General features: G+C 36.1%; 1 protein-coding gene across 1 annotated transcript in view; it reads left to right on the forward strand.

Moving 5' to 3' along the window:
• The first annotated feature begins 12,676 nt into the window (after positions 1–12,676).
• Positions 12,677–19,597, forward strand: part of elovl4b (ELOVL fatty acid elongase 4b) — a 13,719-nt gene continuing 6,798 nt past the window's right edge. Inside the window, exons 1-3 of the mRNA XM_079849996.1 lie at positions 12,677–12,965; positions 17,968–18,058; positions 18,159–18,346. Coding sequence (XP_079706122.1) covers positions 17,992–18,058; positions 18,159–18,346 — 255 coding nt within the window. The 5' untranslated portion in view covers positions 12,677–12,965; positions 17,968–17,991. The remainder of the gene's footprint in view (positions 12,966–17,967; positions 18,059–18,158; positions 18,347–19,597) is intronic.

Here is a 19,597-nt window from a genome sequence, read left to right on the forward strand (position 1 = left end):
TACAATGCATATTAAGCCTTTTGTCTTTCTGTCAATATTCTGTGTAAATATTTCTCCTTAATGACAAGTCTTAATTGTGGAGACTTTGTGACAGGCCTACATTCTTCATTTAATTTTTGTCATATACACATTTTATTTGCAGTGATATTTATGTTATGTGGTTTGTGTGCTGCTCCACATCTCTGCATCAGATCTCCGTATCACATTATGAGAAGAATCTCCCTCTTTAAGTGTGTTTATAATTCAGCTCATATGACAGACCAAACACTCCTCACAAAATGAGTTTTTCTGTTTTATTTCCAGTTCAGCATGGGAATATTGAGGCCATAGATATTGTTTAGCATGGCTTTTGACTCTGTGGCTGTAAGAAATATGTATTTTTCCGGCTGTTTTGGCTGAAGCGCTGCTTGAACAGGCTCTGACTTGGTGGAAAATGTGCCACAAATCACAAAAAGGGCCGAATCCTTTAATTCCTGTAGCTTCTATATATCCTTAATAACTATAATCAGCATAAGAAATGGAGTAATTAGGATGCATTTTAATGAAAATGTAAGTCGTCTTTATGGTTATAAGTTCCTTTAGTTGTATGACAGCATAAAAGTATTGAGCAACTAACAGCTTCTAATTCATTTTTGGAAACGTTGCTCGGTTCATTTATCCGGAATAATTTAAGAGAGTTCATAAACACATTTCTGAGTGATCTAATTTGACATAAAAACGGCCCCTGTAATGGATTTGTTGGCTTGTGTCGTACGGATGAGTAATCTCTCAGGACGCTTTATCTTTGCAATGCACAGACATAGGGTGCGTCTCAATCCTGCAAAATCCAGGGAGCATCAATGCTCACTAGGGTGCGTCTCAACCAGCTCCCTAGTTCAGTAGTCAAGACACTGATGAGGGGGTCGGCTATTTTAAGATCTGTCTCAATCGCAAAATCATTCCAGTGCACGGGAAAGTTCGCTCCCTGAAAAATCCCACAATGCATTGCAAAAACCAGGGAGCATCAATGCTCACTATGGGTGCGTCTCAACCAGCTCCCTAGTTCAGTAGTCAAGACACTGATGAGGGAGTCGGCTATTATAAGATCTGTCTCAATCGCAAAATCATTCCAGTGCACTGGAAAGTTCGCTCCCTGAAAAATCCCACAATGCATTGCAAAAACCAGGAAGCATCTATGCTCACTTACCAGAAATTACGTCACATTTCTGAAGAAAGAAAAATAAAACGCACGAGCCAACTCAGTAAATATGACACGTGATAGATTTAAAAAGACGAACAGTTTTATTTTATTTTATCACATCGCTAGACAGTGAACACACCTTGTTCACATTTATAATTATATTTGGCTGAAATGTTGTAAGGATATGTAACAGAACAATGTGTTTAAATAATAATATCCAATAGGCCCTGCCCTTTGTTGAATACCATTCAATTTCAGTCATTAATCCAAGTAAATTCACTCTCATTACATGTACAACCTATAGGCAATTTACATTTCTTGATGTATGGTTATCCAATGAATGCCCATGAGCACTTTATTGAGTGCAGCATTAATGTTGCATTTTGACATTGTATGTAGTCATGTCACCGGAAATTGAGTAATCACTATCTCAGTGTGTAGTGAACCAGGATCCTTACCAGTGCCCGAATTCATGTTCACGATACACTGATTCACGAGCTCGGGAGCTGATTGAGACGCACCCACAATTTCTCACGTCACTCGACAAAAACTTTTTCCTTTCTTCGCCTTCCTGCGCTGCCCCGTCATCAGAAGCACCCGTTGGCTTGGCGCTAATGTGACCCACACTGACGTGGACGCTGGCCCTGGATGTGAGGGGAGTGCACAGGGTTACTGGTGCAGGGCTCTCTGAAGGTTTAGCTCTAAAACAGAATGACGGAGTTCAGCCGATTAGAGCTCTAGAATCCCAGCAGAGCTGATTACCTGAGCCGCCCGTCAGCCAAGATGTCAGAATACACGACTCCGCCCCCTGAGACACCTAACCCATCCCATGCTGATGAAACCTAGAGTCTAACCTAACGTAACCTACTCTGGGATGCACAATTTTGGGGGGGAAAAATCGAATGAAAATTGCCATTGTGATTATTAAAAAAAAAAAACGGGTTTGCTGTGCTTGTTTGTAGGGCTGCACAATTTGGCCACAAATTTTAATATTTTGCTGCAAAAATAGTATTTAAGAAAAGAAATGTTATATTTTAATTTGTGGCTGTCTTAATTAATTTTCATTTTCATTAAACCCAGTTTGGCCATTTTTTAAAAATCATATATCAATAATAATAATTGGTTGGTTTGTGTTTTAACACCAGTTTTCATGTTGAGTAATACGTTAAAATACTATAAAAGCTGTATGCAAATTCCAAACAGAACCTAACCCAAATATTACTATTGTACTATTTCACTGTAAAATAAAAATGAGTATTACAATAATAATAATAAATATTATTATTATTTTATTTTACATAACAACTGTAAAAATACAAATCTAATATTTGAATTATTTTATATTTAATATTTTCTAATACAGTACTTCATTTCTTTATGTTAAACCACTGAAAAACATAATTTGGACAAAAATGTTATGATTTATTAATAATGATAATATTTTATTATAATTATTCAGAAATATTACTATTGTACTTTACACTGTAAAAATGAGTATAATAATAATATATTATTTAAAAAAAATTTGCAATACAACTTTTAGACTTTATAAGTTTGTACAATTTAATTTAATCTCTTTTAAATTCAGGAACAGTTTGAACATCTAAACTGGTAACACTCACACACACACACACACACACAGAAAAAAAGTTGGGGAAATACTGAGTCACGGCACAAAGCCTTGCAGCTTGCTGGTGGATGTTTCAATTTTTTAAAATTTTTCAATTTCTCAATAAGCCTTTGAGGATGCAGACTTGATCCCTGAAGACTCTAAAGATCAAAGGAGGATTGTGGGAGTTTTGGGGGTGTTTTAAGTGAAGTGTGGTGTGGAAGTAAGAAAGGGCACCATACCAGTTTCTGCTAGTCCGTCACTGGGCACCTCGGCCCGTGTCTCCATGCGGCAAACTCTATAAAAAGAAAAAATACATCAAAATGACTTGGCAGCCAGTTTGTTTGTGTAAACCCTGCAAAACAACAAAAGCTTCAATGAACCTAGAGCATTTTTCTGGGCTTCAGGCTGTTGAAACTTGGGTTTTTGATGGTTTGGTCAGTTGCTAGCTTGCCAAACCCGCTGAACACCTATGCAGGGAGTCAAGCTAAGACCGGCAGATCACATCAGGCTGGTTTAATCTGGTCTTTTCTGCCTGTGCGTGATTGTTGCATAATTCATTCTCTCATGGTACAACAATCTGACCTCAATGCACCATTGTTTTTGTCTTAACTGTAACCATACACAGAAGAAAAACTCACAGACTTTCCCGAAAAAGACCCTCCAGCCATGACAGTCCTCAAGGCTCAAGTAGCAGGAAACTTTCCCAACAAAACATCACTCTCTGGGCGAAGGATGCTGGCATGTCTGCTTGGCTCCAGTTTTACCCTGGAAGTCCGCTTGCCGTTGGAGACCATTATGGGAAAAAGGACACGCCATCTCAGCGTTTGGGAAAAACGCCAGAACCCTGTTTCTACCAGAGCTTTTATACACACAATGCAGAATTAATTGTACTGTTCGATCTGGCTTGACAAAACTCAGTTTGAGAGCGTCTACCCACATACACACAACATCATGTCCAGAACACAACAATAAATATATTACAAGCAACCATAAACTACTTTTATGAGGTGTCCTTTACGTAAAGTTCTTTTCGGCTCTGTTTTTACCAAGCATGACCACCATTACAGTAGACTGATGCCAAAAAGGCACTGCTTCAGTATGTGTAGTTAAAAATTGCACTGCAACATTTTTTAAATCTGGATGCAACCTAGAAAGTGAGCTTTAGAGAGGGTAAGATTATCAGTGAATGCCTAGCTAACAGGGAACATTCTCAGAACTTTGGCAAACGTTCTCTCAAAGTTATGAACAAACGTCCGTCCAGTAATTATAATAACAGAGTTAGTTAGCTCTATATTTCTTCACGCCCCGACGAAACTTACCAATTCACAAAATTAAAGGAATGCATAGGTGATATAAAAAATTGGATGACTAGTAATCTCCTATACTACTTAATTCTGAAAAAACAGATTCTATTTATTGGACAAAAAAACTTCCTCACGTAATAACCCAGAATACTGTCTAACACTTGATGGCTGCTCTGACAAGTCCTCGTCGACGGTTAGGAACCTGGGAGTGCTCTTTGATACCAATACTAAACACGTTATATGCATGTGCACGCCATTAGCGTTCTCACAGGTTCGCGTTTTTAAAGTTTGTGCAGAGAGAACTTAAGAGTGAAGTTTCCGCTCCTCCGTGAGAGATACGAGACCGGTGCGTCGCGCAGGTGTCGCTCATCAGTAATCACGCCACCGGCCTCGTGCCGCTCTCTCACGGCCCTCGGCCTCGTCCTGCTCGCCACATTGACTAATGTCAATAGAATGTTCGTTCAAAGTCATCTGGTCTTTAAAGGTGCTGTATGTAATTATTTAGACTGTACTAAAGCATAAAAACACTATAATATGTTTGCAGATATTTAGGAAACATGCAAAGTTCACATACTTGTTTCTCTCAAAAACACAGCTATAGCTTGTTATTCTTAATGTGGAATCTGCATTCTGTGTCAGAATGTTTTGTTTAGGTTTTGATCTGTGTGATCCCGCCCACTGCCAATTTCGACACCCCAGGTTGCCAGTTGGCGGAAAACACAACCTATTGCATCAAAGGTAGGCAAACAAACTGGGTCAGAGATCGCAGATTCCCCGACATAAAAAGCCTTGTCATCCATCCATCTAAAAAGCTCATGAGCAGAGGCATATTATAACATCGACAAATCAACTCATCAACTGTGTGAGACTCGTTGCCTTCCATTGTCAGTTGGGCTCGTTTTGAAAAGCCGGTAAAAGTCCTGGCAGAAAGTGATGCATGAGGATGTAGTGTAACGACGAATTATTAGTTTTCCGAAGTGTTGACAACTTAGTGTTAACTAATAATTTCTTATTTCGCTTTCTGTCAGGACTTTTACGGGCTTTTCCCAAATCAGGGAAGTGACGTCAACGTGCGGGTTAGCGGTAGCATGAGCCGTCAGACAAGTGTTATTTAAATAAACTCCTGACGTACTTACAAACTTTCCAATGCCTCGTTTTATGAATACAGAACCTATTTGTAGAAGTTTGGTACCATTCTGGGCATTATTAGTGGCAGAGGTGGACGAAGTACACAACTTCCTTACTTGAGTGAAAGTATAGATACTAGGCTACTGGTCAAATATTACTCTGTTACAAGTAAAAGTTGTAAAGACCTATTTTTACTTAAGTAAAAGTACAGAAGTACTCGTTTTAAAAAATACTTAAGTATCAAAAGTAAAAAGTAAATGTCAATGCATTGTTTTATTATTGTTGCATTGTTGTATGTAATACTTAAAGTACCGTATGCCTCTGAATCTATGCCTGCCTACCCTCATATCAATATCAAATTTATTTCTAGAACACAGTTCCAGTAGTGGGATTGAATATGAGATTGAATAAGTGCACTAAATAACGTCCACAATGGTTTCGGACACCCAAATGGCTGTTCCCTAAAATATTGCCCTATTTAAAGTTTTTTGGCTTTTAGTGTGAATATGTTAGCCTTACTGTTATCTATAATCTAGTGTGCTCCAAAAAAGTGACAAAATTCGCATTTAGAAAACCAAACCCAACGTTGAAAATGAAAATCAGGTTTATGTCAGAATCCAAAGTCAGATTGACGTTGATCTCCAACATTGGACAGACGTTGTATTGTGGTTGAAAATGAAAATAGGGTTGACGTCAGAAACCAACATCAGTCGGGTTCTGACGTCAACCCGACTTTTATTTTCAATCATTATCCAACGTCAATCTGACGTCGGGTTCTGTTGTCAATCAGATGCAGGGTTCTGACGTCAACCCGACTTTCATTTTCAATCAATATCCAACGTCAATCTGACGTCGGGTTCTGTTGTCAATCAGATGCAGGGTTCTGACGTCAACCCGACTTTCATTTCCAACCAAAATGCAACCCCTGCAACCAAAATCATCCACTGACTGATGTTACTTTCTACTCAAGGACCATGACAGAATTGTAGTGGAGTAAAAGGTACGATATTTGTCTTTCAAATGTAGTGAAGTTAAAGTAAAATGTTTCCAGAAAAAATAATACTCAAGTAAAGTACAGATACTCAAAAAGTGTACTTAAGTACAGTACTCAAGTAAATTTACTTTGTTACTGTCCACCTCTGATTAGTGGGGTAATTTACGAGATACATCCTTGGATCCATTAGCGCCTGCACTAAGCCATTCGGCTGATATCTCTAAATAAGCTCTAACTTTAATAATGTTCGACCAAGGGAAAAAAGGCTTCTGGGGGGGTGTTTGGTTTGAGGTCATGGTACAAAGGACCCTAGGTTGATTTTACTCCGAACCATCCCTTTAAGTGCATTACACTAAACACTTTCATATTATGCATGTGACAAACATTTTTCTCATTACTGAAACACACCTAAAAATCCAAGAGAAACAACTGACCAGGTGCATTATGCATTACGCTTTCGCGGCAAAACCCCTCTTGACAGCTTATTTTGACAGAAGCGGATTCACGGGAGGATCAGAGAAGGCTGAGGTATGATTTACTGGTTCATACGGCGTGGAGCCGGAGGGGTCGCATCAGTTTGTTCCACTCTCCCTCCGCCTCAGGACGCATTAGACTGATTAGCCCGACGTTTGATAAACTGGGCCGTGATTGAACGATAACTCCATGCTTATTCCATGCTGGATCACTTTACACGAAACAAAAAGGTCAACACGCCTCCTCTAGATTATGCCGCCTCGCCTGCCACACGGCAACGACCTTTACAGCCAGGTCTTATTTTCATGAATACAATAATTCGTTTCTGAGAATGCGTTACGAAGGCGAGGGCGAAGTTGCCAGACAACATGTGACCACCACAGACGCACAACATATTCAGATCATAGAAAGAAAGAGAGACTCTTAATAAAAGTGTATTAGTTAATGATTAGTGTATTAGGTTATTTTATTTAAATTATTTTGTTTATTTGCTAGTATTATTTGTTTACTGCACTGCATGCGTTTACTTTATTTCACTCATTCTGTTCTAATTACTGTACTCTTTTGCTGCATTTGGAATATTAAATATTTTAATACATTACTTTCACTGACTTAATGGTTACTTCGCTTTGTGTTATTTTGTTTGTTTGCTAATATTACGTGTAGCCTATACTGCATTTTTACTGATGTTATTTAGCATTTGACTTTATTTTCTCATTTTAGTTCACTCCACTTTTATACCATAGATCTTTCACTTTTAAAAATTTCTCATTTATTTTTCAATATATTTACTTTTTAATATTACTGTAGTTGTCATTGTATGCTGCATTTTATCTCATTGTAAAGACTTTGGTCATGCTAATAAAGCAACAGCAGTTGAAACTGAGATTACAGAGAGAAAGAAAAAGAGGGAAAGAGAGAGAGAGAGAGAGAGAGAGTATCTCTCGTCCACATTGGCGTGTTTCAGTCTGTGTCTGAGGGTGTGTCCTTTTCTGAGTTCATTTAAGGACTCGAGCGGTTTTGCTGCATGTGTTCAACACCAGTTGCACCCTTATTCAGTGCATTCACTCCCTTACACACACTAATGTGCTTTTACAACCGCTAAAAACCTCTGGAAAAAAACAGCCCTACTTCCAGCTGAAATAACAATGAGCTGAAAGCCACAACGTCTTTGTCCAATCAGATCGGGATGCATGCATTCACTAACATTCACTTACAAACTTTTAGTCTAACACAGACAGCAGAAACTGTGATATTGGGTAAACAGATTTTTATAAAAGCTTCTACTAACGAATAAAAGCAAATGTTTCTCCTTCTTTCTCACAGACACACACTTCCACAGGTAAAACAAAGCATGTGAGACACAAGTGAAACACGTTGTCCCGTGTGAGCGTCTCCCAGCATGCTGTGCTTTCCCAACAGTGTGTGAGTGAGAAGGATTCACATCTTGACTGAGTTAAACATCACATGCACACATGGCTTCTTCACTTCTGTATAGGCACAACACACACTCAGTCCAAACTTCACTGTGATTTACACAAACACACAGCTGGGACATTACTGTTATGCTGTAAATTTTCTTGTATCCATCACTACCACTTAAACGTTTGGGGTCAGTAAAGTTTTTCAATGTTTTGTGATGTTTTGTAACTTAATATCCTCACCAAGGCTGCATTTATTAGATCAGAAATACAGTAATATTGTGAAATATTATTACAATTTAAAATAACTGTTTTCTATTTGAATATTGTTTTAATGTCATTTATTTTTGTGATCAAATCGGAATTTTCAGAGTCACATGATCCTTCAGAAATCATTCTGATATGATGATTTGCTGCTCAAGAAACACATGATTAATCATGTCTGATTATCTGTCTAAGTTTCTATTCATCAAAGAATCCTGAATAATAAAATGCATCACTCTTTCCACAAAAATATGAAGCAGCAGAGCTGTTCTCAACATTGATAATAATCAGAAATGTTTCTTGACCAGCAAATCATTAGAATCATATTTCTGAAGGATCATGTGACTCTGAAGACTGGAGTAATGATGCTGACAATTCAGCTTTGTATCACTCAATAAGATTTTTTATCTACACATGCATATAATATAAACATATAATGTTTTTTGAGTGGCTAGAAATGGATCCAGTGTCTAAAGCTTTACATCACCAGACTGTTCACTCTCACAGTGAAACTCATTATCGCTCTGTCTGTGCTTCTTTCCTTCCCTTGTGCCATCCAGGGGTTCTTTCCGTCTCCACGTGTCCGGCCATCAGCCCTTGAGCGTCGGAGTAAAAGCCGGAGGAGGACACAAACAGAGCAGCTTCTATTTAATGGAGCGCACATACTAAACAAATCAACATACAGACTCATAATCACGTCTGCACTGTAATCAAAACAGCCCTTCTCTCTTTTTCATCTGACTTCAAAACAACACACACTCCCATGAGCTGAAATGTGAGACTCCTTCGGTTTGTTTGGATGATCTCAGCTAAGCTTTATAAAATGGAGAGTGAAAAGCCCTAAGCGACACTAAATTAGATCAGTTTGTGAATGAAAACTAGACAGCAGACAAACGGACCTCAACTCACATTCAGGAAAGACTATCCATCTGGATATGTGTCTGGATGAACTTACAAAACTTTTCGCATGTAATAGTGTCTTCAAAATAACCCGCAGGTATTCGGGTCATTCGGAGGAAACTTGCTTTATATGTTTCCATGACTTATTGAGATAATTATCAGGATGCTGAACTTCGTTACTTTATTTGCTTGACTTAACTCGAATGTGTCAAGCAAAGTTTGGAATAATTAATTTTTTTTTTTTTTTAAAGAAGTCTCCTCTGCTCGACAAGGCTGCATTTAATTGATCAAAACAGTTATATTATTACAATTTAAAATGACTGTTTTCTATTTGAATATATTATCAAATGTAATTTATTCCAGTGATCAAAGCTGATTTTTCAGCATCAGTCTTCAGTGTCACATGATCCTTCAGAAATTATTCCAATATGCTGATTTGGTGACCAAGAAACAATGTTATTGAAACCAGTTGTGCTGCTTTAATTGAAATGTAACTTTGCATGTAACAGGATTGGAACAAAACATCGCTGTTCCTGCATTCCTTCCATAAACACATGTGCAGCCTTAATTCATGAGTTTATGATTCGGAATGCATTTCTGTCCCAATGTAAGTGAACAACAGTTGTACATGACTCAGAAAGCACAGATGCTGAACGTCTCCTGGCGAATCTCAACAGACACATAAAGCGAGAAACAGCTACATTGACTTTTTCTACAACAACAAGTGAATAAATCCGAGAAAGAAAGAAAGATATTTCATGTAGCCTATTTGAAAGAAGTCTCTTATTCTCACCAAGGCTGCATTTATATACTCAAAAATACAGTAAAAACAGTAATATTGTGAAATATTATGACAATTTAAAATAACCATTTTTTTATACATTTAATTTTTTTTTTTTTATTCCTATAATGCAAAGCTGAATTTTCAGCATCATTACTCCAGTCTTCGGCGTCACATGATCCTTCAGAAATCATTCTAATATGATGATTTGCTGCTCAAGAAACATTTATTATTATCAGTATTGAAAACAGTTGCGCTGCTTCATATTTTTGTGGAAACCATTTGGCTGTCAGGATTATTCGATGAATAGAGAGTATAAGAGGAACAGCGTTTATTTGAAATAGAAATCTTTTGTAACCAGTGTTGGGGGTAATGCATTACAAGTAATGAGAGTTACGTAATCAGATTACTTTTTTCAAGTAACTAGTAAAGTAACGCATTGCTTTTAAATTTACACAAAATATCTGACTTACTTTTTCAAATGAGTTAAACAAATGAGTTTTCCCCTGTATTGACTGACAGCTCTCTTGTCCTCATGTTGAGAGAAATCATAAGTTCAGAGGCTTTGTGTGTGAACATGACGGTTATTGTAGTTCTAGAATAATGTGAGCATGCATTTACTCATCTCACTTGCACAAAAACAGATTCAGTAATCCTCGAAATGTATTAAAGCAGTCAAATGCAAAGTCAGAATAATATGCAAACCTGCAATGATTAAATATGTTAAATAACACAAATATACTTTATGTATTTAATCTCACTTTATTAACCAATGTCTTTAGATGATCCAAGTCAACCATACTAATAATCCAAAATGACTTTTAACATTAAACATCACATTTGTGTTTGCTTATTCATTTCACTTATGATGTAAAATGGCCTTTACATTGGCCAAATATAGAATTTCTTATTTAGTTAATATAGAACAAGCAAGCCCGAATCCAGCCAAGGTGAGAAAAAAGTATTTTACTTTCCATTAGTTACTTTTAGTTGCTTTTTTAGGGAATAGCCTAGCGCAATATTGTAACACATTACTTTTAAAAGTAACTTTTTACTTAAAAATTTGAATGCATCCTTGATGAATAAAAGTATTAATTCCTTTAAGACCCTTAAACTTTTGAACTATTGTAACTGTAATGTGCAAAAAGAAAAACGTAAGTAAGTGAGGAAGAATTGTGTTGTGGAAGAAAGGAAAGACAAATCTTCTATGCAGGAAAGAAAGCAAACCTGTAGAGTGTGTTGTGTTGTCCAGTATAGTTGTCAGCTGTCAGTGTGACACACAGGTGAGATGATGTGCTAGATTGACTTGAACTCTCACACACTGCACATCTGCTCCTGCTGTGAGTGATCACGCTGTTAACAGAACACCTGTGAGACACAGAAACACTGAACGCTCATCTCAGACCTAAACTAACTAACTTTAGTCAACATCTCTTTCTTGACCCATTATCTGAACAAACAGTAAAACAAAAATAAAATAAAAAAAAGGATTATAAATGCAAAATAACTTTCTGGACTTCGCTAGCTGAATTAAACATGTGACATGCTGACAAAAAACATGATCCTGCTAAAAAAAATTTTTTTAAAAACCTGCTAAAACCAGTCTTAGCTGGTTTTAGCTGATCTCAGCCTGATCAAGCTGGTGTTCAGCTCGTCTCCCAGCCTAAAACCAGCCTTTGAAACCAGACCAGGCTGGAAGACCAGCTAAGACCACACCAATTCACATATATTTATAAGAATACATTATTACTTCAGCTCTGTCTCATTTTGAGGTCTTTGTAGAGTCATTATACAATAAGTTTGTGTAAAAACATATGATTGAGTTTTAAACTATACCATGTTAAAACTTATATATTTTTGATGATATAATATGATCAAAAAAATAGTTTATGATTTTTTTCTCATTGAACTCATTGAACTTACAAGAATAAGGGGGGGAAACTTTTTTCTAGGGTTTGCTGCCACCTTGTGTCTACATTGTGTCCTCACATTGGGACAAAATATTTTCAGCAACAGGTTACTCAGTATGTATGGATTTGGGAATTTCATTCTGAAGGGTCTGTCAGTGGAAAAAATACCATTACTTTATACAATATAACAAATAATAAACTTCACAGCATGCCAATGTATAATGTATACAATACCACGTAAACTAAATGATAACAATATAATATAATATAATATAATAGGCTAATTATTAGAAATTAAATGATTAAATCAATGAAATCAATATTTTTTTTAATTGAATACAAATTACTCCTGTCAGTGGAACATTATCGTTAAAACACATTATACAGGAGGTATAACAATAAGTAATCACTGCATGCCAATATGATGTAGAACTTATAATTATTATTAGATGAAATCATTAAATATGAAAACAATTATATTTATACAAATTGAGTACAAAGTTATGATCAAACCTGGATGTATTTTATTAAAACTTGGCAGTAGCCTATAGTTAAACTACAATTACGTTTATAAAAATAAAAAACTACAGCCATATATTCGAAATATTTTTGCTTAGACGCAAATATATAATATTTAAGTTAAGACAAGCGCTGCTGATGCATTGATTAACCTCTCCCAGATGAGACAAAGCTTAACGCCTAAACAAAGGAGTTATCCGAGCGCACCGGCATGAGCCCCACATGGCGCGACTGCGCATGCTCAGTTCCGGACAGACTGGTGTCCAGTCAGTGTCTGCTTACACTGATCAGATGCGTTTGCCTCATATGCTCCGGTCCCGTTAGTTACATTCCGTTTGCCTTCGCGTTATTATTGCCAAATCTGCGGGGTTGATGTGTTTAAACGCACACTGTAGATTTAAATCCAGACATTTATTCACTCTCATATTCCACCTGGGCTGCACTGCACCTGATGTCGGCATAGGCACGCGCTCGCAAGGTAAGACTGTGTGTGGCAAGTGCATTTTCTGCATCAGCTCCTGATTTCAATCTAGATCTACGTACTTGTATTGTACATTTGCATGCAGTTTAATGCAAATGCGTTCACTGCAAAATGTCAAATCCAGTTAAATCGCTTTAATGGAGATTAGTCGTGTTCCCTGGAGTCATTCAGTGGCTCGTTTAAGGGGCCTTTAAGCTTGATATCACAGACGAATATTTAAAAGTTCCAGAAATAGCTTTTCATTTTCTAGTTCTTGAGAATACCATCTTGCACTGCTGCTTTAAAGAACCCAGAATCACTGAGGAACCGAACGCGAAGAACTTCTTTGGTGACACTTTACTCAGTGTCATTATTAGCCTACAATGTATAGGCTAATAATACTATATTATGCATAATTACATGCAATTAACCCTAAACCAAACCCTCATCCTAACCCTTACTCTATAGTAAGTTCATGTAGTTAATTATTATTACTCAGTACTTAAATGTATAATTACACTGTAATATTGACACCTTAAAATAAAGGGTACACTTTATTTCACAGTGTTATTGTTACAGGTGTTACATGTAATAACTATAAATTATGCATAATTACATGCAACTAAGCCTAAACCAAACCCTCATCCTAACCTCATACCCTATAGTAAGTACATAGTTAATTCAGTCCTTAAATGTGTAATTACACCATAATAGCCTACTGACACCTTAAAATAAAGTGTAACCACTTCTTTTTCTATCTCAAAAGAACCAATGCACTGTATAGTAATCATTGTTACCTATAGCCATTTCTGCCTGATCTGAACTCATAAATCGACTTTCACTGACCTAATGCACTCAGATTGATTACAAGTTAATTGTTAGTTATTAACAAATAAATCTGACTTTGACCAGTTCATTTTCACATATGTTTAGGTTATTTGACAATACATGTTATAGGGTGAATCTAACTGCAAAAAAAAAAAAAACTTTTATTTTATTCTGTGGATATTTCTTTATTTCTGCGCACGTTCGTATCATTTCATATGCTCACTTTGGTTGCTCATATCAGTTATAAACAATTATCAGACTGTTATACAGTAGCTGACTGCTGCAACTTATGGTTTCTTCGTTTCTGTTAAAGTTGTAGACCTCTCAGTGTAGCTCGTATTTGAAGCATCTGCTGGTGATAATAACCTTCATAGTGATCATCCCTTTGAGAGCTGCGGCCTCAGATGTGGGTCGCTGGGCAATTAAGCTCGTAGATCAAAAGGAATTAAAGCCTGACTGACAAATGCTCGTGAAACCTGCTGACACACGCGCACGGAGGCTTTTGTCTTCAGGGACTGACGGGAACTTTGCACTGTCCGGTGACATGTTTATTTTAACAGAGCACCGTCTCTTCCGTTTCAGGGCTGGTTCACACAGATCGCGTTTTTGGGTTAAAAAACGTGAGACGCGGGCAGCGGAATGGGGGAAACCCGCAAGTTCTCGATTTAACCTAGGCTATTTTATTGTGCGCGAGACGCCGCAAAAGACGCGAGCCCAATGGTCAAACGCATAGAAAAATAATTGAAAAGTAGCGCAGTGGAATGCAAAAAACGCGTTGTGTGAAATCATAGTTGCAAAATCATCATTGCCAAGTGGCCTCAAAACATATTTTACAACATGAGCACCATTTTTGGGTGAACTATCCCTTTAAGGCCCGTTCACACCAACTATAAAGATAACGATAAAGATATAGTTCTAAAAATCGTTCTCAGTATTAAAGAATAGCTATAACGATAACGGCAAAGAGAAACGATATAGTTGGAATCACTTTCAGAACTTTTTGCCAGGCTGATGAACGATAGAAACATAGACAGCCAATCAGAATCAATCCGGTTTTCAGAGCTCGAGCATTTAAAGTGACAGTCAAGCACGCATCCGCTGGTGTGGACCATAGACTGTAAAAAAATAGGTGTGGACGCTTATCATTTTTGGTGTAAATGGGCCCTAAAGAGGTGGTTGATTATGATTTCACTTTTCTAACATTAGTTAGTGTGTAATGTTGCTGTTTGAGCATAAACAACATCTGCAAAGTTACAACATCTGCAAAGTTACAACGCACAAAGTTCAAAGCAAAGTAAGATATTTGCTTTTAAAGAAATCACTTTTTAAGGACTATAACAAACGGCTGGTAGGGACTACACGACATTCCTCCCGGGTTAGTGACATCAATAACCCTAAAATTGACAAAACCCCCGCCCCCGGGAACACACAAGTAGTGTTGAGAACAGAGGAAGAGTTGTTGTAGTAGAGCACATTTTTGAGTCTGCTCAAGCTGTCGCATCCGACTTTTCAAATGCTAAACAGTACATAACACAAATGCAATAGCATGTCACTCTGTAGGCATCATACAACAGTACCCACACAAGCGATTTTATAGATTATCATGACAGAATATGCTAATTGAAGATAGTTAACTCCACATCAGCAACATAAATTCATCAACTAACCATTCAGAAACGTCCGACTCCAGTTTAAACATAAAAGGCAGGACAGTTTCTGACATTTTAGTGCTTGTCTGGAGCAGCTGCTCTTGAAGCTCTGCCCTCTGTGCCGGGAGCAGCAGCTCATTTGCATTTAAAGGGACACACACGAAACAACGTGTTTTTACTGACCCTCAAAAAGGGACAATTTTAACATGCTGTAAAAAAATATCTGTGGAGTATTTTGAGCTAAAACTTCACATACACACTCACAACAGAGACTTATTTTACATATTGTAAAAAGGGGCATTGTACCACCCCTTTAAACATACAAGAATAGCAGAGTTCATACCACAGCTATTATGATAACGGCACAGAGAAACGATATAGTTGGAATCACTTTCAGAACGATTTTATCCAGCTGATGAATGATCAAAATATTGTCAGCCAATCAGAATCCATCCTGCTGTAATGTGCTCGAGCATTTAAAGCTAATATAGTTATAGTTATTGTTCCTGGTGTGAATGGGCTTTTAGGTACAAAAGAAAGAGGGGGGGGGGGGGGGGGGGGGGGGGGGGAGAAGACATTTGCTCTGAAAACACAGTTCAACCTTCAGTTAAAATCTGCCTTCATAGTTAACTCTTGTCTGAATGCATGCTGATGTGTTGATGTGTTTACTCAACTTTAGTTTGGAGGATAGAATCACAAACAAACAGTATCCTAATTCAAGAGTTAAACTACAGTATTAACCATGATGTAAAACCACAGACAAAACACACATTTGTGTAACTAGACTTTTTTCTGTCAGTTACTGAGATAAAGACCTCGTGTGTGACAATTAGCCCTGCATGGTCTTCCCTGAAAATGAAGAGTTAAGTATTGTGTGACTGAGCTTGTTTGTGAAACATGTTCATAATTAATGTGACTCTGCTAGTACACCTGTGTGAATCCGAGGAGAACTGACTTCATACATTCACTAAAAATAGTCAAAACTCAGCTGATTCGAAGACAATGAGCAAAAATGATGAAAAAAAAGTGAAGAGAAAAGATCCTGCAGCATTTCAGCAACACTTGATTTGAATATTTTCCATCAAATGCATTGACATTCAGACATTTTAGTCTCATGTTTTGGGAACACCATATATATTATGCATACAACAATGTATATGTGCAGGAATATGTATTGTTTCTTTCATTTGTGTAACTATTTTCTTATGCAAAAAAACAAAACAATCAAGTTTAAACTGATATTCTGTAACCACAAGTATTTTTACCAGTTTATTCTCTCACTGCTTTGCTGGCATATTTTTCTTTCGTGTTATATTAAATTTGGGCCCAGTACCGTACACAGCTGTCCTGTTTTCCTTCGGTTTGTCTCGGTGTAAAATGATAGGGCTGCTAAATAAAGCATGAGAGACGGGCTGATTATGTAACGACACTGGTGAACTGTGACCCAAGTTAATTCTGCTTACCTACACAAACACATAATTATTATGTTTTAGCATGCTATTACCACGGCTGTTAAAGTTAACAAACAAAAACCATCATAAAAAATCATCGTAACACTTTTCCTAAAACTTTTATATATAATAAATGAATAATTGTAACCACATTTATAAGTAAAATACATTATTATGTTACACCATTAAAAAGTATAATGCATTCAGATTTAACAAGAAATCTGCAAATATTATAACGCCTTTGAACTTTGGTTAAATTTATGAAAAGATCAAATGTGTACATTATGCATTATACACAAAAGGCTTTAAGTAAAGTGTTACCAAAATAATTTTTTAAAATGTTGCTTGAAATAAAATAATCTATAAAAACTAGGGCTGTGAAAAGATTAATCGCGATTAATCGCATCCAAAATAAAAGTTTGTGTTTACATAATATATGTGTGTGTACTTGGTATAATTATTTTGTATACATAAATACACACACATGCATGTATATATTTAAGAAATATTTGCATACATATACTGTATATATTTATATATAATTTATATTATATATAAGTATAATTTTTATATATATATAAATAACACAGTTTTTCTTAAATATATACATGCATGTGTGTGTATTTATATATACAAATTTAATTATACACCGTACACACACATATATTATTTAAACACAAACTTTTATTTTGGATGCGATTAATCGCGATTAATCTTTTCACAGCCCTAATAAAAACATTTTCATTTACTTTAACTTGAAGCACTTAAATAACTAAAACTAAATGAATAAAAACTATATAGACATATAAAAAAAAAAAAACTTTGAAAAATGTTTTTAACTGAAAACTATAATAGTATCTCAAGATACTAAAATAACACTGACTATTACCCATCATACATTTTAGATCAGTTATTGTGTAACAGAATCTTATTACAGCACATTAATGTGGCACAATGTGATCAGCAATCAAAATCCAATATTTAGTCTTGTGAAATGATCTTTGTATGACTCGCTGTCCTGAAGGAATTCATGTCATATTGTGCAAGGAAAATCACTATTAAACTGCCTCTGTTCTGTTTGTTCCTTCACAGGACAATCATCTTAGAACTAGAGCCATGGAGACAGTCGTTCACTTCATGAATGACTCTGTAGAGTTTTATAAATGGAGCCTTACCATAGCAGGTGAGAAGATTCTGAGATAGCAATATATATGAATATTAAAACCCAGCAAACGGAATATGAATTCCTGAACTGAATGTCGTTTTATGTGTTTAATTCTCAGACAAGCGCGTGGAGAAATGGCCGATGATGTCATCGCCGCTCCCCACCCTGGGGATCAGCGTTCTCTACCTGCTGTTCCTGTGGGCCGGACCCCTTTACATGCAGAACCGCGAGCCTTTCCAGCTCCGAAAAACCCTCATCGTGTACAACTTCAGCATGGTGCTGCTAAACTTCTACATCTGCAAAGAGGTCTGTTCAGCTCCTTCTTGTCAACCAATCAGGCATCATGGGTTGATGCGATAGTATTTTTCAAACGGTAATAATATAATAAAAAATACTAAGAAGTCTGCATTATGCATTAACTTGCAAAAGACTGAAATCACGGCATTCTGTTTGTGTTTCTTACAAAAATAAGAAGCATTGCAAAGAAATTGGATACACAAGAGGCGGTTTGCTTTTCACATGCATTCTGAGTGGAAGGCAACTTTACTTTCTATACTGTGACAAAAAAAATATTTTCTTCATCAAAAGACACTTAAACATCCTTAAAACAAGATAAATATAGTGTTTTCAGATCATATAATATTGAATTACGTAACATTAAGTGTTTTAGGCAATAATTGTTTTAAGGATATTTATGCTTAAAAAATTGCTAATGAAATTGATTTTGCATGAAAAGTGAAGAATTGCACACATGTATAATATATACTGGTATAAAATAGATTTACAGTAGTGGCCTAAAATGATATTTGTTAATTATTTCCATACAAGTTTGATTAAACCATAACAATTTGAGGAACATATTTTATATTGTTTTAAATATGAGGGAAGAACAAAACACTAAACTTGGTTAAGGTATCTGACAAAATTATTTGGCAAAAAAGGCAAACTACAGCTGAAAATGAAAGGAAAATAAGTGAAAAATGCATTAAAAAATGCATAGAAACAACATAATCAGTTGTTAGAATTTTCCTGGTTCTCTCACGTTTTTGCATTAGTTCATCATTTCTCTGTATGGCAGCCTGGCCAGAAATTATGTCTGCACAATTTGTAATGTTTCATTGCATTATTATCACAAATAAACTTGCATATTGTTGCCCTACTGTTGGTTTGATTGCTTCGATTGCTCTCCTCATTTGGATAAAAGCGTCTGCTAAATGATTAAATGTAAAACAATTGACTCCAAGAACAACTACCCAATATGCTGACAAAACAAATTTGAAATAATATTTGAATAAAGGGTGAAGATGTCAATTTCCAAAGGCAAGACATCACTTTTGTCCACTACTGTATATAAAAATATATAAAAATATAAGAAAATAAATACAAATATTTATTTGTGAAAAAATTATGAAAAAAATGCTATTCATAATATAATATAATATAATATAATATAATATAATATAATATAATATAATATAATATAATATAATATAATATAATATAATATAGGAAATGTCAACTTCCCACCTACAGTGTGCAACAATCCTGGGGGTGTTC

This window comes from Squalius cephalus, assembly GCF_949319135.1.
Source record: "Squalius cephalus genome assembly, chromosome: 18".
Lineage (NCBI taxonomy): Eukaryota > Metazoa > Chordata > Actinopteri > Cypriniformes > Leuciscidae > Squalius > Squalius cephalus.